Genomic DNA, 27417 nt, shown 5'->3' with positions numbered 1-27417 from the left:
TCTGGAGTCAGGAAAGGTGTTGGATGCGGACATCAGCTGGTAAGGGGACCTTTCCTTGCTTCCAGGCATGGTATCACCACCCCTGAGGAAGGCAATGCCACTGTGGCAACCGGACTCCTGGGGTGCCACAGAAGGATCTTCACCACTCCCACCGCATGTTTAACCCCTTCATGACCTTGGGATTTTCAGTTTTTCCGTGTTCGTTTTTCGCTCCCCTCCTTCCCAGGGCCATAACTTTTTTATTTTTGCGTCAATTTGGCCATGTGAGGGCTTATTTTTTGCGGGACGAGTTGTACTTTTGAAAGACATCATTGGTTTTACCATGTTGTGTACTAGAAAATGGGAAAAAAATTCCAAGTGCGGTGAAATTTCAAAAAAAGTGCAATCCCACACTTGTTTTTTGCTTGGCTTTTTTGCTATGTTCACTAAATGCTAAAACTGACCTGCTATTATGATTTTCCATGTCATTATGAGTTCATAGACACCTAACATGACTAAGTTATTTTTTATCTAAGTGGTGAAAAAAAATTCCAAACTTTGCTAAAAAAAAAAAAAAATTGCGCCATTTTCCGATACTCGTAGCGTCTCCATTTTTCGTGATCTGGGGTCGGGTGAGGGCTTATTTTTTGCGTGCCGAGCTGGCGTTTTTAATGATAGCATTTTGGTGCAGATACGTTCTTTTGATCGCCCGTTATTGCATTTTAATTCAATGTCGCGGCAACAAAAAAAACTTAATTCTGGCGTTTCGAATTTTTTTCTCACTACGCTGTATAACGATCAGGTTAATTCTTTTTTTTTTGATAGATTGGGTGATTCTGAACGCGGTGATACCAAATATGTGTAGGTTCGATTTTTTTTATTGATTTATTTTGAATGGGGCGAAAGGGGGGTGATTTAAACTTTTATATTTTTTTTATTTTTTTCACATTTTTTTAAACTTTTTTTTTTACTTTTGCCATGCTTCAATAGCCTCCATGGGAGGCTAGAAGCAGGCACAGCACAATCGCCTCTGCTACATAGCAGCGATCTGATGTTCGCTGCTATGTAGCAGAAATGCAGGTGTGCTGTGAGCGCCGACCACAGGGTGGCGCTCACAGCTACCGGCGATCAGTAACCATAGAGGTTTCAAGGACCTCTATGGTTACTATTCAGAAGCATCGCCGACCTCCGATCATGTGACGGGGGTCGGTGATGTGATCATTTCCGACCGCCCGGCCGGAAGCGGTAGTTAAATGCCGCTGTCTGCGTTTGACAGCGGCATTTAACTAGTTAATAGGCGCGGGCAGATCGCGATTCTGCCCGCGCCTATTACGGGCACATGTCAGCTGTTCAAAACAGCTGACATGTCCCGGCTTTGATGCGGGCTCACCGCCGGAGCCCGCATCAAAGCGGGGCTTCTGACCTCGAACGTACTATCCCGTCCGAGGTCAGAAAGGGGTTAATGTCCCCACATGATGTATAAAAACCTTCGTGGTCAGGTACTCACGGATTTCCCCATGGACACCCATCACCTCCACTTTCCATCCTTTGGGGTTGTTCCCGGCAACAAGGGACCCATGTACCAAAGTCACTCTGGTCCACATGTCCAAGAGTGCTTCTGTTTGGTCCCCATTCATCAGTATCTGGCACAGCTGGGGCTCGCTGTTGGCGGAACAGACTGGCTGGGCATACATCGACACATGGCGGTTATACCCGCAGTCCATCTGTTCAGATATCAGGGAGTAGTTGACAGCCACATGTCTGGCCCCCAGCACTGCCAACACTTAATCGCTGTGGCTCGACTATACCTTGGAGCCGCTTTAGGGGGAACAGAACTTTTGTCATGCTCCTACACAAAGTCCTGAGTGGCTGTATATTGCTCAATGCATTTTACCAGCTGATCCAGAGTGCCCAAGTCCCTTTGCCCCACCCAATGCTGCATGGCGGCCGGCAGAGCCCTCACCAGCCGGTCAACCACCACCCTCTCTACCATCTGGCCCTGGGTCAAAGTCTCAGGCTGGAGCAATCCCAACACCAAATGCATTAAATCATACACCTGAGACCTGACAGGACGAGTCTCTGCAAAGGACCACTGGTACACCCTCTGATCGCCCCTTTCCTTAGGGGTCTCTTCTTGACACCGCTGAATGTCCCTCTCCTTAGGGGTCTCCTCTTTACACCACTGGTGATCCGGTTGCTGCCACTGCAACTGCAGCGCCTCTTGCTGGTGCCCCTGAAACTACAGCTTGTGCTGCTGCAACTGCACCTGCAGTACCTCTTGCTGCTGCAGCTCCACTTGCCATGCTGGTAAATGATGACCACCTGTTTCAAAAGCTCCTCCATTTTTCCAACCAGCTTACTTACTGACAAGCAGCACGCTTTGGGGTATGCCTCAGTTCACACTGCTCCGTATTCTCTAGCCATATGTAATGCAAAGCTAGCACACTTATGCAGTGATGAGGCAGTGACCCAGCAAAGTTCCAAACAAGTCTCTTTAATGCGTTTACTTCACATTATTAATGTCCAACTCATATAAAAACAGCACATGATGTCCTCCGGATCTCAGCCGGGTACATATCTTTTGGATTACAGTCACTAAACATGCCAGTCCACCTCTGACCTGTTGCCGTGGGCAACTGCACCGCCATGCTAATGTCCTTTACTCAAAGCAACAGTACACAATATCCTCCAGATCGCAGACGGGAACCATATTCTCCAGCTTACAGTCACTAAACATGCCAGTCCACCTCCCGAGACCAGTTTTCGTGGGCGTCTGCACCGCTGTGCACGCTGTGGGTGCCAGGCGTTTCAGCTCCCCTGGCTGCTTGGCTCCGCTTCCCTGTGCTGCCTCACACAGGATCTCTGCAGAGCCAACTGCCCTGCCCTCTAGTATACACCAGACTGACACTGAATCTGACACTGACACACCCAAACTGTACACTGCAGGTGTGACTACAATGTCCTCTCATGACCTCAATATGCCTCCCTGCGCATTCTGGGGGAAACATACAGCAACCCTTACATGCAACTCCACTCACTGCCTCACAATGGATAATAGATAGATAGATGATAGATAGATAATAGATGATGGTTAGATGATAGATATATAATAAATAGATAATAGATTGATAGATAGATAAATGATGGATAATGAAGATACAGTGCCTTGCGAAAGTATTCGGCCCCCTAGAACTTTTCAACCTTTTCCCACATATCGTGCTTCAAACATAAAGATACCAAATGTAAATTTTTGGTGAAGAATCCACAACAAGTGGAACACAATTGTGAAGTTGTTTGAAATTTATTGGTTATTTTAAATTTTTGTGCAAATTCAAAACCTGAAAAGTGGGGCGTGCAATATCATTCGGCCCCTTTAACTTAATACTTTGTTGCGCCACATTTTCCTGCGATTACAGCTGCAAGTCGCTTGGGGTATGTCTCTATCAGTTTTGTACATCGAGAGACTGAAATTCTTGCCCATTCTTCCTTGACAAACAGCTCGAGCTCAGTGAGGTTTGATGGAGATTGTTTGTGAACAGCAGTTTTCAGCTCTTTCCACAGATTCTCGATTGGATTGAGGTCTGGACTCTGACTTGGCCATTCTAACACCTGGATACGTTTATTTGTGAACCATTCCATTGTAGATTTTGCTTTATGTTTGGGATCATTGTCTTGTTGGAAGACAAATCTCCGTCCCAGTCTCAGGTCTTTTGCAGACTCCACCAGGTTTTCTTCAAGAATGGTCCTGTATTTGGCTCCATCCATCTTTCAATCAATTTTAACCATCTTCCCTGTCCCTGCTGAAGAAAATCAGGCCCAAACCATGATGCTGCCACCACCATGTTTGACAGTGGGGATGGTGTGTTTAGGGTGATGAGCTGTGTTGCCTTTACGCCAAAGATATATCGTTTGGCATTGTTGCCAAAAAGTTTGATTTTGGTTTCATCTGACCAGAGCACCTTCTCCCACATGTTTGGTGTGTCTCCCAGGTGGCTTGTTGCAAACTGTAAACAACACTTTTTATGGATATCTTTGAGAAAGGATTTTCTTCTTGCCACTCTTCCATAAAGGCCAGATTTGTGCAGTGTACGACTGATTGTTGTCCTATGGACAGACTGTTCCACCTCAGCTGTAGATCTATGCAGTTCATCCAGAGTGATCATGGGCCTCTTGGCTGCATCTCTGATCAGTCTTCTCCTTGTGTGAGATGAAAGTTTAGAGGGACGGCCGGGTCTTGGTAGACTTGCAGTGGTATGATACTCCTTCCATTTCAATATGATCGCTGGCACAGTGCTCCTTGGGATGTTTAAAGTTTTGGAAATCATTTTGTATCCAAATCCGGCTTTAAACTTCTCCACAACAGTATCACGGACCTGCCTGTTGTGTTACTTGGTCTTCATGATGCTCTCCTTGCCTCAAACAGAACCCTGAGACTATCACAGAGCAGGTGCATTTATACGGAGACTTGATTACACACAGGTGGATTATATTTATCATCATTAGGCATTTAGGACAACATTAGATCCTTCAGAGATTCACAATGAACTTCTGGAGTGAGTTTCCTGCACTGAAAGTAAAGTGGCTGAATTATATTGCACATGCCACTTTTCAGTTTTTGAATTTCCACAAAAATTTAATATAACCAATACATTTTGTTCAACTTCACAATTGTGTTCCACTTGTTGATTCTTCACCAAAAATTTACATTTGGTATCTTTATGTTTGAAGCATGATATGTGTGAAAAGGTTGAAAAGTTCCAGGGGGCCGAATACTTTCGCAAGGCACTGTAGAGAGATGATAGATAGATAGATAGATAGATAGATAGATAGATAGATAGATAGATAGATAGATAGATAGATAGATAGATATAGATAGATAAATATTATATCGATATATAGATAGATAATAGATAGATTATAGATAATAGATAGATGATAGATAGATAGATTATAGATAATAGATAGATAGGTAGATAGATAGATAGATAGATAGACCATGTCCCATCTATGCTGGACTTTCAGTTTCCTCACATATCGTTCCTCTTGTCACTACCTCTCCTGTAGACCATTTTGTTCTCACATTTTGCGTGATAGTTTCATAGAGATTTGGTGTCACTGTAGATATAATAGAATCCGTTCATTTTTTCCATCAGATGATCCTTCCTCGTCTGTCTATTGTATTGGCTCTAACCAGGGACGACGCATGAAACAATATAGCATGGGAAATATACAGTAAATGTTTGCACATGCCGTCACAGTGGGAATATACAGTTACGGTTGATGCTATGAATAGGTGGTTGCCCTTGGGGTAGAAGCAGATCACTTATGAATTGTGCAGAGTAAATTTTTTAGGTTATTACAACAGCCATTGTGTGAACCTCCAGCATAAGCCAAGCCATGCATGAGAAGCCCCATACCTACAGATTACCAGTGGGTGGTTCATGTTTCAGGCATGATAACATGTATATTAAGTTTTTGTGCTTTTATTATGACTTTTCTGCAGTGGAGGAATCTAAAAGCCCCGGGGACCTTATAGCGTCAGTGTTGGCTCAGGTAATAGTCTATTTTAAAATGTTTTAAAGGAAATGTAATTAGAGATGGGCAAATAATTTGGAAGGAGCCTGCTCCAGTAGCCATGGCAGTAGTCTGTGGCTGCTAGACAGAAGCCATGTGAGCCACCTCCAAATCTGCCTGCATCCAGTGGCATAAACTATAGTATGATGGGACCTGTGCCTGCCACCTGCATATTGGTCAGGTGTATGGGCCCTTGTAATATTCTAAATCCTATAAAGACATGAGTCCCCCCCATAATGTAATAATGTACCCATCCTGTACTAATGTTCCCCATCCAGGGCCCCCTACCTGGTATAATGCCCCCATTTAGTAGTAATGCTGCCATTCCCCATCCGACTTGTTGAGAGAGGACACAGCGTTTTCTCACTGGAGGACCTATCCTCCATTGGCCAGAAGTGGCACTGCAGGGAAATTGAACACTCACTTTCTGCCTCAACCAACCAATCACAGGTGATTACTCCGGGTCCCAGCAGGTATATACTTTTTTTCAGCTTATAGTCAAGATGTCCTTCTAAAAATGATTTTTCACAGGGAGGAACCCCTTTAACTTTGGTGACTTCACCCATTCTGAGACATAAACAAAACCGACAGAACTATTATTGAGATAAAGCATAGATACTGTATATTGGCAGGAAAGATTATTTTAAACATGACACCAGACAAAGGATGAACAATCTTTCTGGGAATATTATTTTACAAAAAAAAATTGTTCTTGGACTAATCATGAATGTCGGAAGAAAATTTTAAACATGGCTGACTTCTTTTCAGGTCAATTCTGTAACACTCGCGCCCAGACTGGTTGGCGCGGGCGTCTGGGGGTGTGGCCCCACTGGACCACAGACCAGACTTCCCTGGAAGGGGCGTAACTAAGTCGCTTCGCTGGAGCCTCTGATGGTGAGGTCAGACTTGTGCAATAGGAAGGTACCAGGTGACACTCCAGGGTGGAGTCTGACTGTGGATGCTGATCCCACCGGGGACGAGACACGGGCAGGCACGGCTGTGACACTGGCTGACAGATGGGTATGGCAGAGGTCCTGACGGGCGGACTGGCTTGACGGAGATACATGCAGGCAGATGGGCACGGCTGGCACTCTGGCAGACAGACGGGCACGGCTGGCACTCTGGCAGACCGGCGGGTGTATGGAAACAGGGAAGAACCTGTTCAGACTGGAGAGTATATGGAAACAGGTAGGGAGCTGTACGGCAAGATGCTGAACAGAGGGAGAGCAAGATCGGATGCAAAACAGAACCACAGGAGGCGGAGCAAGAGCAGGAGGTGGAGCTAAGAGCAGAGGAGGAGAAGATGGAGCTAAGAGCAGAGAAGGACAAGACGGAGATAAGAGCAGAGAAGGAGAAGGCAGAGCTAAGAGCAGAGAAGGAGAAGACGGAGCTAAGAGCAGAGAAGGAGAAGACGGAGCTAAGAGCAGAGAAGGAGAAGATGGAGCTAAGAGCAGAGAAGGAGAAGGCAGAGCTAAGAGCAGAGAAGGAGAAGACGGAGCTGAGAGCAGAGAAGGAGAAGGCAGAGCTAAGAGCAGAGAAGGAGAAGACGGAGCTAAGAGCAGAGAAGGAGAAGATGGAGCTAAGAGCAGAGAAGGAGAAGGCAGAGCTAAGAGCAGAGAAGGAGAAGACGGAGCTGAGAGCAGAGAAGGAGAAGGCAGAGCTGAGAGCAGAGAAGGAGAAGACGGAGCTGAGAGCAGAGAAGGAGAAGACGGAGCTAAGAGCAGAGAAGGAGAAGACGGAGCTGAGAGCAGAGAAGGAGAAGGCAGAGCTGAGAGCAGAGAAGGAGAAGACGGAGCTGAGAGCAGAGAAGGAGAAGACGGAGCTAAGAGCAGAGAAGGAGAAGACGGAGCTGAGAGCAGAGAAGGAGAAGGCAGAGCTAAGAGCAGAGAAGGAGAAGACGGAGCTAAGAGCAGAGAAGGAGAAGATGGAGCTAAGAGCAGAGAAGGAGAAGGCAGAGCTAAGAGCAGAGAAGGAGAAGACGGAGCTGAGAGCAGAGAAGGAGAAGGCAGAGCTGAGAGCAGAGAAGGAGAAGACGGAGCTGAGAGCAGAGAAGGAGAAGACGGAGCTAAGAGCAGAGAAGGAGAAGACGGAGCTAAGAGCAGAGGAGAAGACGGAGCTAAGAGCAGAGAAGGAGAAGGCAGAGCTAAGAGCAGAGAAGGAGAAGACGGAGCTAAGAGCAGAGAAGGAGAAGGCAGAGCTGAGAGCAGAAAAGGAGAAGACGGAGCTAAGAGCAGAGAAGGAGAAGACGGAGATAAGAGCAGAGAAGGAGAAGACGGAGATAAGAGCAGAGAAGGAGAAGACGGAGCTAAGAGCAGAGAAGGAGAAGACGGAGATAAGAGCAAAGAAAGAGAAGGCAGAGGAGGTGGCGGAGCTAAGAGCAGAGACACTGGAGGCGGAGCCAAGAGCGGAGATGCTGGAGGCGGAGCCAAGAGCGGATACGCTGGAGGCGGAGCCAAGAGCGGAGATGTTGCAGGCGGAGCCAAGAGCAAACCGCAGGAGGCAACGCCAAGAGCCAGAACCGCAGGAGGCAAAGCCAAGAGCCAGAGGGTGCAGAGCCACAGGTTGTGGCGAGCAAAGCAGAGAAGCACAGAGCCACGGGTATTGGCGAACAGAGCAGAGAGATGCAGAGCCACTGATAGTGGCAAGCAGAGCAGAGAGGTAACGCAGAGGTAAACACAGCAGCGTGAGAATGGTAAACAAACAAAGAAGGAACAGGAACGGACATAGACCAGAGGACAGACACTGAAGTAACGGAACACAGATAAAGGCCTGCGTATTGTAGCCCTCAGAGACAGGAAACAGACACGACCTGGCAGCTCAGAAGCAAATGCTAACTGAGGGAAATAGTTTGCTCAGGCGTCCTCCAATGGGTGAGGATGCATGAAGTATCAGAGGCCTCTAGGCTATTGGCCAGGGACACCTTAGGGAGGTGCACACAGTCTCAATAAGAATCCGGAGGTGCTGGCACCGCCCCCCTATGCACACAGCCAGGAAGTGTACACAGAGTAAGCGGCCATGAAGCACATGGCATGGAGCCGGCAGCAGACAGATCTCACAGCATGGCACTGGGTGAGTGAGTTGATGTAACAGGCAGATGGGGGATGGAAGGCCATGCAGTGATGCCGGCACGGTTGTTACAAATTCTACCATGGTCGCCAGGTCAAAAGTGGTCCGTTTTTCCATTGTCTTTTTTCTCTCTGCTTCCCTGAGTTTTGGGGTTTTTATATTTTTAAAATCTGCCAGAGATCTGGGCCTATTTATTTAGTGCTAATTTTTATGTTCTTTACTAAAGGGGCTTGTCAGGACCTCTGGGGAGTGTCTTTCATCTGCTGTGAATAATTACCCTGTGAACCACACCCCTTTTGTAAAGACCAAAAAAAAGCACTAAATAAAAAGGCTCATATTTCTGGAGCCGTATGACGGATTTAAAAAACAACAAAAATGGAATACTCAGGGGAGCAGTGTAAATAAAATGAGTGGAACATTTTTTAACATGATGACAGGCACCTTAAATCACCTAAATGCTTTGGAGAGGTTTGACCATTACAGGAGTGGAGGTAAATGCTCTTCCTTGCCACAAAGTGTGTCAGTTGTCTAAATGCAAAATTCATGCTTTTGTCTTCAACAAAAGATGGAGTTTTATTGCAGGAAGAAGCAGTATAAATGCATACAGGAGTCTTTAGGGTAAGCCTATTCGAATGAATAAGCAAGTAACCATAGTGGCATCCTATGCGTGAGACCAAAATGTCCTATAAACTGACTGCGTGGGGGAACTGTTAACTGAGCTGGTGGATACAGCGGGTGAAAAACTGGTATTCTCACTTGACAAGCTGCCTTCAAACAATGGAGTCAGTGCTATGGAGAAGAATAGAGGTCAGGGACGGCGACACGCACTCCCTTGGTAACAGGAGATTGGTGTTGTAGTGCTGTATAGTAAGAATATATTATTGTGTACTGACTCGGGGCCATTCTGTACAGCGCTATGGAATATGGTACCACTATAAGGCTACTTTCACACTTGCGTTTTTTGCAATCCGTCGCAATCTGTCATTTTGGGCAAAAAACGGATCCTGCAAATGTACACGCAGGATGCGTTTTTTGCCCATAGACTTGTATTTCAAGTGAACGTTTTTTCGTCCGTCACGTCCGCCATTTTCTACCACGCATGCGCGGCCGGAACTCCGCCCCCTCCTCCCTGGACTTTAGAATGGGCAGCGGATGCGTTGAAAAACTGCATCTGCTGCCCACGTCATGGCACATTTTCACAACGTGCGTCGGTACGTCTGCCCGACGCTTAGCGACGGACCCATACCGACGCTAGTGTGAAAGTAGCCTAAGCAAACACAAATTAATAACACGGTCATTTTAAGTTACAGGATATGGACAACTTTCGGGCAATTTATTTATTTTTACTTTAGATGCATATATTTTGGGCTAAAAAATCATTTGTGCAACAGGCTTTCATTAAAAAGTTTGTATCTTTTGGCTTTTACAGGGCTTTTGTTTCACATCATTGGCTGCAGAATAAGTTACCTGAGAAACAATGGCGTAACGTAACTTGTGGACCCCAATGCAAAATCTCTAATAGAGCCCATAACTATCACAGGTCTTCAATATTAATGGTCTTTTCATATGGACCAAAGGGACCTTTTGGACCCCCTAAGGTCCGGGGTCCCGATGTGATTGCAACCTCTGCACCCTAATATAGTTGCACCCCTGCTGAGATTTTGTCAGCAAGTTCTTTCTGACCAGGAGTTTGTAACTTTCATGTGTCTTTTTCTGTGATGATTTATGACCACATCAAAGTTCCGCTGAACTTTGATGTAGTCTTTGGTCAAAAATCAGCATTTAGCTACGATATTTATTTTCCCTATTTAAATGTTGACAAGGTAAAGGTTTCCATAAAAGAATACATTAGTGTCATGATCCAGTCCGGAGTTTGTTTTCTGCTTTCCTCTCTCTGGACTGGTCATGCGGGGGTTAACCCTCTCAGCCTCATTTTGGAGCTGGCTGGGCTTTTTCAGTCCTCTGCTGGCCAGTGTCAGTGATAGTTCATGCTTCCAGGCTAGAGCAGCTGACCCGTATACCCTGGTGATCCTTCTGCCTCCGACTTCCCATATTTGTATGAGAGCCATTCCCTATCCCTGACTTAGTGTTCGTCTGGTTTTTTTCCTAACAGTGTATGACTCGGTGTGATCTCTGAACCCCATGTCTTGCTTTCTGTCTGTGATACCTCGTTTCCCAACCGGCTTTGACTTCTGGCTTGTATCCCGACTTTGTCTTATGTTTCACGTTTTGGATACCGTGCCTCCATTTGGCTCTGACCTCTGGCTTGTCTCTGACTATGTGCATAGCTGTGACCTCTGGTACTCCTTCTCCTGACAGTTTCTGACTCTGCTCGACTGATCACTCTTTCACTACCTGTGACACCTGTGCGACTGCTTAGTGTTGCTACGCTGTGAGTGAGAAACCTCTCTTCCCACAGCAGCACCACCCTGGTGGAGGTTGTGCTAACCTGCATTGCAGCCACATCAAAATTAGTTTCTATATGATATATATAAGGGGTTGTCCACCTTTTGGAGATTTTTTTTGTACTTAAGCGCAGGTAACTGTTTTCGTTAAAACTTTTGCATTGTTTGCCTTCTATAGCCTCTGTGTTACATTGTTAATTGCTGGCTGCGGAATGAGCTAACTGAGAATCCATCAGTCAGCTTACTATAATATTCAGTTTGTAAATCTTTCACCTGTTTTTTTCTCACCCCCCTCTCAGCTGGTTTATTGTGACCGCAGACCACATCAAAGTTGAATGCGCAGAGACACAAAGAACCTATATAAAAGCCAAACAATGCAACATTATTATTGACACCGAATTACAAAAATGATTTTCAGCCTCAAATACATTCATTTAGGTAAAAAAAAATTCCTTAAAGATTGCCGACCGATTCGTATTAGTTTCACTAGCAGGCTGTAGCTAATTATGTTTTACAAAAATTTGGCACCAGATTACATCGGTGGGGTGGAAGTCTGCGGAGCTTGGGACAATCACCAGTTCACAGAATAAAGTGACTAATGCAAGTCTATGACTCAAAACCGCAGACACAAAACTATTATGGAATGGTCATTTGTTTTAGTGGACAATTCTATGGATTTGTGATAAGTTATGATTAAGATCAAATTAACTTTCAAAGAAGTCCTTTGTCTGAGATCCTGACCTGGAAAATCTGTAACCAATAAGGAAGGGGATGTTTTTTTAAGGCTTCGACTATTTGTTCTCAGTGTCTGGGACCACAAGCTTGGAATTCCCCAGTAGCCTCCCTAATTCCTTACTGTGTGACTTGCATCATCTATTCATATGTTTCACTTTTACTCATTGCTCTTTTGATTCTTCAGAGTCCATACAAGCTCTGATGGCCACCCTGTGTTCTCTGCTCGGAAGTCCCTCCAAGCTTCGGACCTCCTCAGCCAACGTCTCTTACAATGGAAGACCTTGGGTTGAGTTTCCAGCTCAAGTCCTCAGTTCTTCACTTGCTCATGGATCAAATGAGAAAGAGGTGATGCAGAACCTCAACAATCGACTTGCCAGTTACCTGGAGAAGGTCAATGCCCTGGAAAAATCAAATAAACAATTGGAAATCCAGATCCGAAAGAAATTATCAGAAGATGTCGCAGTGAAGAAAGACTACAGTGATTACTTCACGCTGATTAATACCCTCAAAAAGCAGGTAAGACATCAAGAAGCTTGACTGTGATGTCCATAATATCAGCGAACCCAATGACAGAACCTGAATGGACCCCATTATAGACAATGTTAACAGATCCAACATATCGTAATTTTATTTTCCCCTATGATGGAACAAAAAACTGGAATTGTTTAGTGTACGTGCAGATGTGAACCTAGCCTTACCATATTTATGCACACACTGTGTGCAATAAGCTCTTTAGCTCCCTCTAGTGGTAGCTGCAGGCAGCCGGACTGCTGTCTATTAAGTGTATGTCTCTACGCAACCAGAATTAAAAACCGCCCAAACCATATAAAGATGAACTATATTTAACCTGGTTAGAAAAAAGTAATTAAATGGGACTGAAGGTTGGATATTCACTTAATCCCTACTGGCCTGTCAAACATGTCATTACATTTACACAATGTAGTAATATTGGCCCTCTTCTGGGTGTGAGTATGTCGGAAACCTCTATACCCTCTGTAGATGCTCCCCTGCATATCTATAGATACCGTATCTAAAATCTGCCTGAAAGCTAACATGAACAAAGATCAGGATATGGAAGTAAATATTTGACAGAAACCCTTCTTTATACAATTGAAATACTCCTACACCCCTGAGTTATTAAGTTACTAAGTTATTAATAATTTTTATCTCTATTTACTGAAAACTGTGTGTATTAATAGAAAGTCACAGACATATGAATATTCCAGCATGTACAGCCCTTTTCACATGGCATTATTCTTGCCACTACGTGATAATCCCACAGTGTAGGTTTCACTCCTGGTTTTATCTTACTGATGAAGAATACTGATCAGGATACTACGGTGTGAAAGTGGACAAAGCTTCACTTCTAATTCTAGTATTTATTTTCGATGCAGAATAAAATACACTAATGTCTGACTCCTGTGACACTTTAGGTTCCAAACATTAGACGTCTGCTCCATTTGACGGTCAGTCATTAGTTAATGTGACAGAATGTATTCACCACGGTCAGACTTTAGCTGAAAAGGAGGCTTATCGTATGTACCTCTCTCGGCCCATTAGTTTCCTGCAATTTACTACTTTATGGTATGTTTGCATTAACAGCAACAGGTGTGTTTACCTACTTTTCTATGTAAAGACCATACGTAAAGTGTACACGACATATACAATTGGTCTTATGGACGTTCATGATGATGCAAATAGTAAAAATGTGCAAAAGTAGCAGGCAAGTGTAGAAAAACTGCTGCAAAGTATAAAATGCTCTAAAAATAGCAGAGATAATAGTTTTTTTTTATCAAATAACAAAATGCAAAGTGAAAAAACAAAAGAGAAATGTAAACAAAGTCCAGATAAATCCCATCAGCCGCATTACCAGCATCCAGATAGAAACCCAACATGATGTTTAGACACGACTCATCATTCGTGAATCCATGCTGGTTGTCAGTTATTATATTATTCTCTGCAATATATTTCTGCAGGTCATCTCTTGTGATGCCCTCAAACAACTTTGCACACTACTGATGTCAGGCTTACCGGACGGTAGTTACCTGGATCCAACTTATTACCATTCTTAAATATCGGTACCACATCAGCCATCCTCTAATCCTGTGCCACCAACCTTGTTACAAGAGAGTCTAAGAATATGAGACACAGCGGTCTATCAATTACTGAGCTCAATTCCCTCAGTAACCGTGGATGAATGCCATGTGTGCCGAGGGATTTATCAATATTTAATGATACTGTCCACTACTAGGACGACATCTTCTCATTCCCCACACTTAGACCCGATAATATAAAGGTACCTTCACACAACGATTTTGTTAACGATATCGTTGCAACGTCACGCTTTTTGTGACGTAGCAACGATCCCGCTAACGATCTCGTTATGTGTGACAGCGACCAACGATCAGGCCCCTGCTGGGAGATCGTTGGTCGCTGGGGAATGATCAGGACCTTTTTTTGGTCGCTGATCACCCGCTGTCATCGCTGGATCGGCGTGTGTGACGCCGATCCAGCAATGTGTTCACTTGTAACCAGGGTAAATATCGGGTTACTAAGCGCAGGGCCGTGCTTAGTAACCCGATATTTACCCTGGTTACCATTGTAAAAGTAAAAAAAAAAACGGTACATACTCACATTCCGATGTCTGTCACGTCCCCCGCCGTCAGCTTCCCTGCACTGACTGTCAGCGCCGGCCGTAAAGCAGAGCACAGCGGTGACGTCACCGCTGTGCTCTGCTATATGGCCGGCGCTGACACAGTCAGTGCGGGAAGCTGACGGCGGGGGACGTGACAGACATCGGAATGTAAGTATGTAGTGTTTTTTTTTTGTTTTTTTTTTACTTTTACAATGGTAACCAGGGTAAATATCGGGTTACTAAGCGCGGCCCTGCACTTAGTAACCCGATGTTTACCCTGGTTACCCGGGTGCTGCAGGGGGACTTCGGCATCTCTGAAGACAGTTTCAACGATGCCGAAGTCGTTCCCCTGATCGTTGGTCGCTGGAGAGAGCTGTCTGTGTGACAGCTCCCCAGCGACCTCACAACGACTTACCAACGATCACAGCCAGGTCGTATCGCTGGTCGTGATCGTTGGTAAGTCGTTTAGTGTAACGGTACCTTAAAACATCCTATAGTCACATCCCCGTGCTAATGACGTTCCCGCAGTATCGGCACTTGCGTTGCTGGGTAATGGCGCAGTCACAGGAGGTGAGTAGAGGCTATTTTTTTATTTTATCGGGGCCAAGTGTGGGGAATGAGAAGGGGCTGTCCTAGTAGTGAACAACATCTTTAATTTGCTCAGACACAGACGTACTTATTCTTGTGTTAAACTAGTTATATCAGGTGGTGAATTTTGATTTTTGCCTTGTTGAATGATGTCCTGGGACAGACAGTTTATTGGTGAACACAGATGTAAAGTGTCTGTTTAATATTTCACCTAGTGATGATCTAGTGTGCTCAGATAAGCTGTTATCCGAGCGTGCTCGTGTGCTAATAGAGTATCTTCGGCGTGTTCTAGTACTATGTTCGTGTCCCCGCGGCTGCATGAATGTGGCTTTTTCGATAGCTGCAACACATGAAAGGATTGCCTGTTTGTTAGGCAATCCCTGCATGTGTTGCTGTTGTTGAACAACGACAATACATGCAGCCACGCGACTCAAAGTATTTGAGCATGCTTAAGACACTCGGTTAGCACACGAGAACGCTAGGATAACACCTTGTCCAAGCACTCTAGCTCATCTCTAATCTCAGCCTTTTCTTTGTCCTCTATATTTATCTTGTTATTATCATCTTTTAAGTGGCTGATACCATCCATTTTTTCTTTTTGGCGTTAATGAATTTATTAAAAAAAAAAAGGGATTTAATTTAATGTTGCTGGTCATTTGTTTCTCTGTAGATAACTTTACTAAGGCTACACATTTGCGTAGGGCAGAGCTGCGGAGGTCTGCGTAGTTCCTCTGTTAAGCCCCGGCCAATGCCGCAGTTCTTCCATTCAGCTCCGCCTACGTCGGCATGTGTCCTGCGTACCTATCTTTAACATTGCGTACGCAGGCCATCCGAATGTAAGCGGATGCCTCTGCATGCATCGTTTTGACGCCACGCTGACCGCAACAAAATGCAACATGTTGCATTCGATGCAGTTCAGCGCAGCATCAAAACAACGCATGCAGAGGCATCTGCATACATTCGCATGGGCTGTGTACCCAATGTTAAAGATAGGTACGCAGCAAGCCTGCCGACGTAGGCGGAGCTGAATGGAAGAGGTGTGGCAGTGGGTGGGGCTTAACGGAGGAACTCCACAGCCCTCCGCAGCTCTGCCCAACGCAACTGTGAAACCAGCCTAACTTGATTTAGTGTTTACATTTCTTATTTAGCTCCTTATACTTATGAAATGCTATTTCTGTATTTTCGGCCTTCAGGATTCTGAATGCCCTTTGTTTTTGTCTTATTAAACTTTGCACTGCCTTATTTATCCATAATGGTTTTTTTCTATACCTGCCGACAGGGCAAATACATGTGCTGTTTTTGCAATGGTGCAGGAAAAAGGCGTAGAACCCAAATTAAGAGTTACTTCTAGTAAAATATTAAAATGGCAAAAAATTACAATAGTCCCGTGCTTCCAAATTGGAGATAGAAAAGTGCAGGTGTGGACTGTACAGTATATGGTCAAAATGTCATCACTGAAGAGGCCACCCGAGGAAAAGTGACCACTTCATCCTGTAAAAGGAGCCCCTCTTATTAATATTTATATCAGAGAATTCACTTTAGACATTTAGAAGAACATACCCCGCTGTGCATATTATTCTTGTGTTCCATTGTTTCTATGACCTTTACATATTATGTGCGGCATTTACATATTACACAAAAAGTCCTTTCAGTCATTGCCGTCACCTTTGAATTATTTCTAATTTCATGAGAAGGCAGTGTGATAGGAGATGGAAAGAAAAAAAATATTATTTCTTGTTATTATATGATTTGTATCCTGCATTTTTTCACCAGTTTTCCCCCTTCTGCAGGTGCTCTCTCTCAGTTTCAGTTGTCTCTGAGCTAGTGGGTTGAGAATAGCTGCTGTGCATGTTCAGGAACGACAGCAGCTTTGACAGACACAAGGATTTTAGCTGTTTTTGTGAGTGAATGATTAGGAGCGTAGGGGAGGAAAAAGGGTGGCTCCTAAATGGAGAAAGAATCATATTTCTCTGACAGAATATATTATAATGTATGTATTTCTGATTTTTTTTATATCAAAGTAAACAATTAAATGTCAAACAATAAAAATATTATACCTATAGATTACAGATTCAATCTCCGAGAATACGAAGCTCTTACTGGCTATTGATAACAGTAAACTGGCTGCAAATGACTTCAAGGAGAAGTAAGTATAAGTAATGGACGGCATATCTGAGCGCTCGTACCGGCAATCAGCGCTGGTTTTATTGAAAATGAGACCACGGAAACAAGCAAAAAAGCTGTTAATAGCCACCAAAATGCCAACATACTACCATATAGTACCAAGACGATAGAGCCTTATACAGCACACATAATATCATTGAAATAATATGCAACATCCAAATAATAGAGCCATAATGACCCCACAAAATATTACCATATAGCTCCTGAGAAATACTAAAATTCAACTTCCATACTTCCATCATCTGCATGTTGGATGGCTTTAGATTGTTCTTGAGAATCTTGTCCTCGGAAGTTCCCATAGACAATGAGGGCCCTAGGCAATTGCCTAGTTGTGCACACCCTAACCTCATCCCTAGAGGCAATACACTGTAAGGTGGCTCACAGACACAAGCGGCCTCCTATGGTCCAACCAGTTTTCTCTGAGAATCTGTAAAGCAGACTCACCTATATTTAATACGATCCATATACAGTGTATATATAGAGAGAGAGAAAGAGAGAGAGAGAGTACTGTGCAAAAGTTTTAGGCAGGTGTTGCAAAAATGTTCCAAAGTAGGAAGGCTTTAAAAAAATAGAAGTGTTAATATTTTATTTTTATCAACAAAATAAATGAACAAAAAGAAATCTAAATGACATCAATATTTGCTATGATAGGCCTTTGTCTTCCAAACATCATACATTCTTCTAGGTACTTGCACAAAGTTTTTAAAGGAAATCAGCAAAGAGGTTGTTCCAAACATCTTGGAGAACTGACCACAGATCTTCTATAGAGGTCACGTGTGTGGATCCTTCTGTCTCTTCCTGTGATACCAGACAGACTGGATGATGTGAGATCAGGGCTCTGCAAGGGCCGGACCATCACTTCCACATCCTCAATGCCAAGAAATACAGGACAATACTTAGACATCATGCAATGACATCAAGGAGGCATCTGATTGGCTCCAAATTTATTCTGCAGCCGGACAACAACCCCAAACATCTAGCCGATGTCATTAAGAACGATCTTCAGCGTAAAGAAGAACAAGGAGTCCCGGAAGTGATGATCCGGCCCCCGCAGAGCCCTGATCTCACATCATTCATTTTATCTGGGATCACAGGAAGAGACAGAAGGATTTATACAGAAGATCTGGGGTCAGTTCTCCAAGATGTTTGGTACAAACTCCTGCCGAGCTCCTACATAAATTGTGCAAAAGTGCAGATAAGAAATTATGTCGTTTGAAGGCAAAAGGCGGTCATCAATTATAGATGTGACTTAGATTTCTCTTTTGTTCATTGACATTATTTACTTTATTTTGCTAATTGATCACAAAGATCTCTTAAGACTCTGTACACACATTGCGTTTTTGCTGCATTTTCTCAGAGCAGATTTGTCACAAAACCCGAAGGCTTTCCTGATGCCGGCAAAGTGAATGAGAATCCTGGAGTCTCTTATTTGTGACCTCCCGGTTTATATCTGCAGCCTGTGTAGTCTTTCAGCATTTTTGCTGAAGATTTCACCCAAATTAATAAGTGAGGAAAAACTCTGCATCAAAAATGCAGCAAAAACGCGAGATGTAGAAATGGTGCAGACTCCGTCTCCAGCACAATATTTTATTAGCTCAGAAACACTGGGAATAAGCTTTTTTTAATAACTGTATCAAAAGTAAATGAACCCCATACCAAGCTATAAAGTAAGCTGGCCGGCTTTATTAAGGGAAATTCACTTTAATCCTCGCCAGGTATGCCTTGAAGTGGTGATAATCTGCACAGCTAGGCATTGCACCTTCACCATGAATACACACATTGTGCTTTTATTAGGTGGGGCATGGAATCGGCCTTACGTCAGTCTGTGGAACGGGACATGAACTCACTGCGGAAAACAAAGGACGAGCATGTGGTTATAAATGACAGCCTGAGAGCGGACGTAGAGAGCCTGCAGAGCGAGCTGCGGACCGTACAGAGCGACCACAAGCAGGTACCATTAACTAGCTAACCGGAGGAGGAACTGTTAACGAGCAACCATCGATTTTATTTTCATTTCATAAATCAATTGAACACACGAAAAGAAGAAACCGTGTAATATATATTATCCGAGAAATCTGCTTCTTTCTCCTCCCATTTCTGAGATAGAAGGTGACAGTTGGTGCTTATGAGATTCTATGATGAGGGGAGGTGCCTGCAGCTAGCTCCTCCCCTCTCCATATGACAGTTGGTGCTTATGAGATTCTATGATGAGGGGAGGTGCCTGAAGCTAGCTCCTCCCACTCTCCGTACGACAGTTGGTGCTTATGAGAATCTATGATGAGGGGAGGTGCCTGCAGCTAGCTCCTCCCCTTTCCGTACGACAGTTGGTGCTTATGAGATTCTATGAGGGGAGGTGCCTGCAGCTAGCTCCTCCCCTCTCTATACGACAGTTGGTGCTTATGAGATTCTATGATGAGGGGAGGTGCCTGCAGCTAGCTCCTCCCCTCTCTATACAACAGTTGGTGCTTATGAGATTCTATGATGAGGGGAGGTGCCTGCAGCTAGCTCCTTCCCTCTCCGTACGACAGTTGGTGCTTATGAGAATCTATGATGAGGGGAGGTGCCTGCAGCTAGCTCCTCCCCTTTCCATATGACAGTTGATGCTTATAAGATTCTATGAGGGGAGGTGCCTGCAGCTAGCTCCTCCCCTCTCCGTACGACAGTTGGTGCCTATGAGATTCTATGATGAGGGGAAGTGCCTGCAGCTAGCTCCTCCCCTCTCTATACGACAGTTGGTGCTTATGAGATTCTATGATGAGGGGAGGTGCCTGCAGCTAGCTCCTCCCCTCTCTATACGACAGTTGGTGCTTATGAGATTCTATGATAAGGGGAGGTGCCTGCAGCTAGCTCCTCCCCTCTCCGTACGACAGTTGGTGCCTATGAGATTCTATGATGAGGGGAGGTGCCTGCAGCTAGCTCCTCCCCTCTCCATACGACAGTTGGTGCTTATGAGATTCTATGAGGGGAGGTGCCTGCAGCTAGCTCCTCCCCTCTCCGTATGACAGTTGGTACTTATGAGATTCTATGATGAGGGGAGGTGCCTGCAGCTAGCTCCTCCCTTCTACGTACGACAGTTGGTGCCTATGAGATTCTATGATGAGGGGAGGTGCCTGCAGCTAGCTCCTCCCCTCTCCGTACGACAGTTGGTGCCTATGAGATTCTATGATGAGGGGAGGTGCCTGCAGCTAGCTCCTCCCCTCTCCATACGACAGTTGGTGCTTATGAGATTCTATGATGAGGGGAGGTGCCTGCAGGTAGCTCCTCCCCTCCCCATATGACAGTTGGTGCTTATGAGAGTCTATGATGAGGGGAGGTGCCTGCAGCTAGCTCCTCCCTTCTCCGTATGACAGTTGGTGCTTATGAGAGTCTATGATGAGGGGAGGTGCCTGCAGCTAGCTCCTCCCCTCTCCATAGAATGCTATAAGCACCAACTGTCATTTCCTATCTCCGATTAAATCCATGAACTGAGAACAAAAGACAAATCCAGGAGGAGAAAGAAGATTTTAATGACAAGATACATTACAAAGTTGCTTACTTTCATGCACACTATTGATTTATGACATAGCAATTACTTTTTTAATATCTTCTGGATCAAAATGAAAAAAAAATTATGAAGTGAATGCAGAACCTTGTACATCGTATTGCTCAGGCCGCATTCACTTCTCCGGACAGCTCACTGGCTCATAGAGTTTAATGGAACCATTCACACATGCTTTTTCTTTTTTAAATCGATTTATGCGTCCGTTCTCTCAAACTCACTGCACGTCCCATTTTCATTCGTTTTTGCGGACCAGACGCAGCCATTCTATCCTATGGGGATCCGTCAAAGACAAATGAAAAAATGGAAAACGGCCTTTTTCCATCTGTTTTTAAGTGACCCACTCCTAAGCGTCAATGGAAATATAAGTTAGACAGTCTTCCTGTTTCAGTTTTTAAAAATGGATGTAAAAAGTATGTAAAACAGGAGAAAAAAGTGACTTTCTGAAGGATATAACAATGGAAATGGACTTATGAATTTAGACAAGGGCCGATCCTGTGATTCATTTCTTAATATACCGTATTTTTCGGACTATAAGGCTACTTTCACACTAGCGTCGGAATCTCCCCGTCGCAATGCGTCGGGGAGAGATTCCGACGCTAGCGTTTAGCACATTGCACAATGGAGGCAGCGGATGCATTTCTCCGGCGCATCCGCTGCCCCATTGTGAGGTGCGGGGAGGTGGGGGCGGAGTTCCGGCCGCGCATGCGCGGTCGGAAAAAGCGGTCCGTCAGGAGCAAAAAACGTTACATGTAGCGTTTTTTGCTCCCGATGGTCCGCAGAAGCACGACGCATCCGTCGCTCGACGGATGCGACGTGTGGCAATCCGTCGCAAATGCGTCGTCAATACAAGTCTATGGGGAAAAAACACATCCTGCAAGCACTTTTGCAGGATGCGTTTTTTCTGCAAAACGACGCATTGTGACGGATTGCAGAAAACGCTAGTGTGAAAGTAGCCTAAGACGCACCGGACCATAAGGCGCACCCCAAATTTGGGGTGAAAATTGCAGAAAAAAATATTTTTTATAAGATGGAGGTCCGTCTTATTGTCCGAATTTACAGTATCTTACCTGAGGGCTGGCGGTGGCAGAGCAGGGTCACAGGAGGCATGGTGTCGGCAGAGGTGGGGAGGTGCTGAGATGAGGAGGTGCTGAGATGAGGAGGTGCTGGGATGAGGAGGTGCTGGGATGAGGAGGCGCAGTGAGAGGTATGGATTGAGAGGGGTCCCTTTCCCCGGTATGGTGATGCAGCAGCCCTGTAAGCAGCAGAGCCGGTTGAATCCTGCGGTGGCAGAGGTGTGGCAGTAAGCGGGGTCCCTTTCTCCGGTGAGGTGATGCAGCAGCTCGGTAAGCAGCAGAGCCGGGTGAATCCTGTTGTTATCGGTGGGGGCGGCCATCTTCCTGAGGCCGCGCGTGTGCAGATGAAGCGCTCTGCTTCCCGGGGCTTCAGGAAAATGGCCGCGGGAGGCCGCGCGTGCGCAGATGGAGATCGTGGCGGCCATTTTCCTGAAGCCCCGGGAAGCAGAGCGCTCCATCTGCGCACGCGCGGCCTCAGGAAAATGGCCGCCACCACCGATAACAAAAGGATTCACCTGGCTCTGCTGCTTACCGGGCTGCTGCATCACCTCACCGGAGAAAGGGACCCCACTTACTGCGCCTCCTCTGCCGCCGCACCTCTGCCGCCACGGTAAGCCTGCATTGCGACTATTAGATGCACCCCCCATTTTCCCCCCTTTTTTGGGGGGGAAAAAGTGCGTCTTGTAGTCCGAAAAATACGGTATGCGTTTTTCTGATACAGAGTTCATCCGAGGAATGGGAAAGAATAAAAGGAAGGGTAGATGTACAACCATAAAGCATGATCAAGTCCACTCCAAAAGAACTAATCTTCATCTCTTAATCCCAATTGTTGATCCACTGAGCTAAATATTCAGAAAAGAACATACCAGTCCAGCAACTGTCCTGATCTATATGCTCTCTTACTTGCCATCCCCTCTTTTTTGAGTTGGCTACTCATTTTCATTATTATTCTGCTAGCATCCCTTCCTTCACAACCCAGCATGCATTATTCCTTCCATTGTCCTATGTTTCTGCCTGATTTGAACTAAAAACCAACCTATCTATTTTGCCTGTTTGTAGTTTAACAGGACAGCAAGAGCAGAGAAATAAAGACCTACCCCCATTTCCTAGTGATGGATTGCACTTTACAACAGGCAGTATGCAGCAAGTTAGATAGAAGGGAGATATCTACTGGCCAGCACAGTACCCGACTGTCATTTTATACCTTCTGGACCATACTCATAATTAAAAAACTAAGAAGGCTCTGTTATTACAGAAGAGGCCATACATGGGAAGATACCTGTCAATCAAGCTGAGCCAGACAGGGAGATGCCAGAGGGAAGCCACCCAGCAGACATTTCTCCCCCTGGCCAGCTGGGTTGTGTTTCATCTGTTTTATCTGAATGCTGTAGTGTTTCAGAGAAAACCATCTTTCTATAAAGTTGCAGCCATGATGCCAATGGTTTTGCCGGCCTGAAACGGTAGAAAAGTTGCCTTTATCTCTATGGCTATACAGTCCATTTGCACCTCTGTATCAGTAAAATGGCTACACTATAACACAGTAATTTATTAGTGCACTGGACATATATATAACATGACTTTGGGGAAGATTTCTAGAAGGGTTGAATTGACGTATGTTGCATATGACCTGACATACATTGTGTCCCGCAGGATGTTGCTGCTCTCAAGGACAAACTCGAAAGAGGAAAAGTTGAAGTTGCTGTAGATGCAGTTCAGGGACCCGATCTCACGTCCGTCTTGTCTGAAATTCGTGCGCAGTATGAGGCTATAATAAAGAAAAATAAGGAGGAAGCAGATGCTCTGTTCCAGACCCAGGTAGGGTTTATACACATATGGGGTTAGAATGGACGGCAGCCCCCAGTGCAGCTTGTGAATGGCCGCCATGGCCGTGTGTCTAGTACAATACGTCACTGTGCTGTTCCTGTGGAATGTAAATCTGTCATTTGTTTTGCAGTATGAAGCGGTAAACCTTCAAATCACAAAAGACGATGAAGACATTAGGAGAGCACAAGATGAAGTACGAGAGAAGCGGACCGTGTTACAGGGACTGCAGCTGGAACTAGAGACCGCCGGAAGTCAGGTGATCATCAGGGGTATATATATAGTAGCAGAGCCTGGTAGGAAAGGCTTAAGTTCTAGCTCTGCCCAGCTGTTGACTAGTACCAGGGACTGTGCTCACTAGAGGTGTCAGTCTGATAGATGTTGATCAGTCAACTGTGCTGCTGGTGAGTGGCCAGACAAAATGTGAGCTGTAGCTGAGCGAGAGTTGCACTGGGGTCTCTCTCTGAGTGGAAACTAAATGGGTCAGCTAGGAAAGCTGAGCAGTCTGTGTGTTGGAGCTGCAGAGTAACATATGAAAGCTGCAGCCTTGTCAGTGTGAACTATTAATGGAGATGAACTCTACTGCTTGGCGCTGGATTCTGTGGGTGCTCGGGCTTAAGGTGATATGTCGATTGGTAGCTCTTATTCTTTGTGTAAAGTTTTCTGCAGGACAAAGGACTGTAATCTGATCGGGTGAGCCCGCACTGACATATATGTATACACCTAAAAAAACACACAAACCGCCAAACCCACAAATAATGCCCCGATCCACAGGATCATGAGGGGAGGGGTAATAAACCCAGGTCTGTGCATATAAATTAGAGGTACTACAGAAGTATGCCAATATAATTTTATTAAAGTATAAATATACAAAACAAACAAATATGAAAAATTATATGAAAGAGACAAAAAACGGGTATTCTAGGGGGAACAGCTAAAAAATAGCATGTGAAGGATGGAATCACACAATGCTAAAGACAGCAAGAAAAAATACATATAGAGCGCCCTACTCTGACTGCAGACAGATGGAAAGGAAAAAATACTCGGGGACAATGCTCCTAGATGTGCGCAAAATATGAACAGTGGGCAAACCCCTATGTCAAAAACCCTGAAATAAGATAGTAATCAGGGAGCGTGTCACAAGGTGCAAGCAGCATAGTTATGAATACAAGAAGTAAGCTAGAAATGATATGCTATTACCTTGAGACATGACGGCGGTGAATAACCAGGTGCTGCAGGCAGAGAGGGAAAACCTCGACGCGCGTTTCACCTGAATGGCTTCGTCAGGAGGCGTGGTCATTAAAAGGAAAGGCCGGGGTTTAAGTAGGGGGATGGAAGGGCGAGTGGTCCTATCGGCGCACAGACCGGGATGATGTGAGTAACCGCGCACAGCCGGGCGAGCCGCGCGCCATGGAACATGGGCGGGAGGACAGTCGTCATCTCCGCCCATCCCCATGGTAACGCGGCCAACCCCCAATGCCGCCCGGGATATCACAGCGCATGTCCGGAGTGCGCACAAACCAAAAGTCGGGAGGGAGGAGAAAAGATGCTGCGCCGAGTAAGTATGAAGTGCGAGGGCATGCAAGTGTAGCGGTGAACCAAACCGCTAATATCTCTGGCGAATGTTCACCCTCGACAGTGACGCAGAGTGGGTGGAAGTAAACCCGTGATCCCGCCCCTCTGTGTGATAGTACCGACAATGGGCACTTACACTGCTGATGGATAAGACTCTGCGTCACTGTCGAGGGTGAACATTCGCCAGAGATATTAGCGGTTTGGTTCACCGCTACACTTGCATGCCCTCGCACTTCATACTTACTCGGCGCAGCATCTTTTCTCCTCCCTCCCGACTTTTGGTTTGTGCGCACTCCGGACATGCGCTGTGATATCCCGGGCGGCATTGGGGGTTGGCCGCGTTACCATGGGGATGGGCGGAGATGACGACTGTCCTCCCGCCCATGTTCCATGGCGCGCGGCTCGCCCGGCTGTGCGCGGTTACTCACATCATCCCGGTCTGTGCGCCGATAGGACCACCCGCCCTTCCATCCCCCTACTTAAACCCCGGCCTTTCCTTTTAATGACCACACCTCCTGACGAAGCCATTCAGGTGAAACGCGCGTCGAGGTTTTCCCTCTCTGCCTGCAGCACCTGGTTATTCACCGCCGTCATGTCTCAAGGTAATAGCATATCATTTCTAGCTTACTTCTTGTATTCATAACTATGCTGCTTGCACCTTGTGACACGCTCCCTGATTACTATCTTATTTCAGGGTTTTTGACATAGGGGTTTGCCCACTGTTCATATTTTGCGCACATCTAGGAGCATTGTCCCCGAGTATTTTTTCCTTTCCATCTGTCTGCAGTCAGAGTAGGGCGCTCTATATGTATTTTTTCTTGCTGTCTTTAGCATTGTGTGATTCCATCCTTCACATGCTATTTTTTAGCTGTTCCCCCTAGAATACCCGTTTTTTGTCTCTTTCATATAATTTTTCATATTTGTTTGTTTTGTATATTTATACTTTAATAAAATTATATTGGCATACTTCTGTAGTACCTCTAATTTATATGCACAGACCTGGGTTTATTACCCCTCCCCTCATGATCCTGTGGATCGGGGCATTATTTGTGGGTTTGGCGGTTTGTGTGTTTTTTTAGGTGTATATGTTTAGGCCTAGAGGTACGCCCCCTGTTGGCCGAGAGGGCATCTATGTTTAGGGTTTTTTTTTTTTTTTACTGACATATATGTGCCTGCTGAATGAACTGTGCATTTGCTGTTATACCTTTGTGCCCAGAAAAGACTGTTTTGGTGTTGAATCGCATTGCCTTTGTGATTGCTTTCTAAAGCCTACCTGAGGACATGGATCCCTACTATATACAGGTGCTTCTCACAAAATTAGAATATCATCAAAAATGTAATTTATTTCAGTTCTTCAATACAAAAAAGTAGGATTACTACATTCAAATAGGAGGCAACAGAGTTCAAGTCCACTTCCTCTGTCAAGAGACAATTTGCATATTTTTGTTTCTTTATCACCTATTTGCACATTGCCATTGTGCTCTTAGAATGATTTTAACAGTATGCTCACTTCTAGGAGTAGCTACAGTACAGTCCTGAATTTTTTTCTTTTTGTAGATTTATGTAACCATGGATTGATGCAAATTATCTCTCCAGAGGGGAAAAGGACTAGAACTATAGTGCCACCTATTGGAAGTAGCAATCCTAAAAGTCAATATCGACCCTTTAACGAGCCTTGCCACATGACTTCACAGGCTGCACGTCACGCCGCATTGATGCAGTAAATGATGCAAAAGGAGACCCAACAAAGTATTGACTGCATTTACCGAACATACATTTCAGTAGGCCAACATTTCAGAATTTAAAATCATTTTTTCAAGCTGGTGTTATAAAGTATTCTAATTTACTGAGATAATGACTTTTGGGTTTTCATTGGCTGTAAGCCATAATCATCAACATCAACAGAAATTAACCCTTGAAATAGATCACTCTGCTTGTAATGACTCCATATAATATACTAGATGGTTCTAGTTCTATACTAGATGGTTCTAACGCATCGGGTATTCTAGAATATGTATGCATGTATGTACGTCGCGCTGTGAGTGGGGGTTAAATTCCACGCCAATATTGCTGATTGGTCGCGCCCAGCTGGCCGATCAGCGAAGCGTGGTTCAAATCTGGCACCAATTCGCGGCCGGACAGCGCCTGTCGCTGATTGGTCGCGGCCCACTGGGCGCGGCCAATGACCGAAGCGGTGTTTAACCCCTTTCTGACCTCGGACGGGATAGTACGCCGGTGGTT

At 45.2% G+C, this 27417-nt stretch overlaps 1 protein-coding gene across 1 annotated transcript in view; it reads left to right on the top strand.

Annotated features, from left to right (window-relative positions):
* LOC138662662 (keratin, type I cytoskeletal 18-like) overlaps positions 1-27417 on the top strand; it is a 48316-nt gene that overhangs the window by 7011 nt on the left and 13888 nt on the right. Inside the window, exons 2-6 of the mRNA XM_069748528.1 lie at positions 11944-12275; positions 17046-17128; positions 18961-19117; positions 23431-23595; positions 23735-23860. Of these exons, the coding sequence (XP_069604629.1) occupies positions 11961-12275; positions 17046-17128; positions 18961-19117; positions 23431-23595; positions 23735-23860 (846 nt within the window). The 5' untranslated portion in view covers positions 11944-11960. The remainder of the gene's footprint in view (positions 1-11943; positions 12276-17045; positions 17129-18960; positions 19118-23430; positions 23596-23734; positions 23861-27417) is intronic.

The sequence above is a fragment of the Ranitomeya imitator genome, chromosome 2 (assembly GCF_032444005.1).
Source record: "Ranitomeya imitator isolate aRanImi1 chromosome 2, aRanImi1.pri, whole genome shotgun sequence".
In the NCBI taxonomy this organism is placed as follows: domain Eukaryota; kingdom Metazoa; phylum Chordata; class Amphibia; order Anura; family Dendrobatidae; genus Ranitomeya; species Ranitomeya imitator.
The sequence above is the reverse complement of the archived record's forward strand: the minus strand, read 5'-3'. Positions and strand labels throughout refer to the sequence as shown.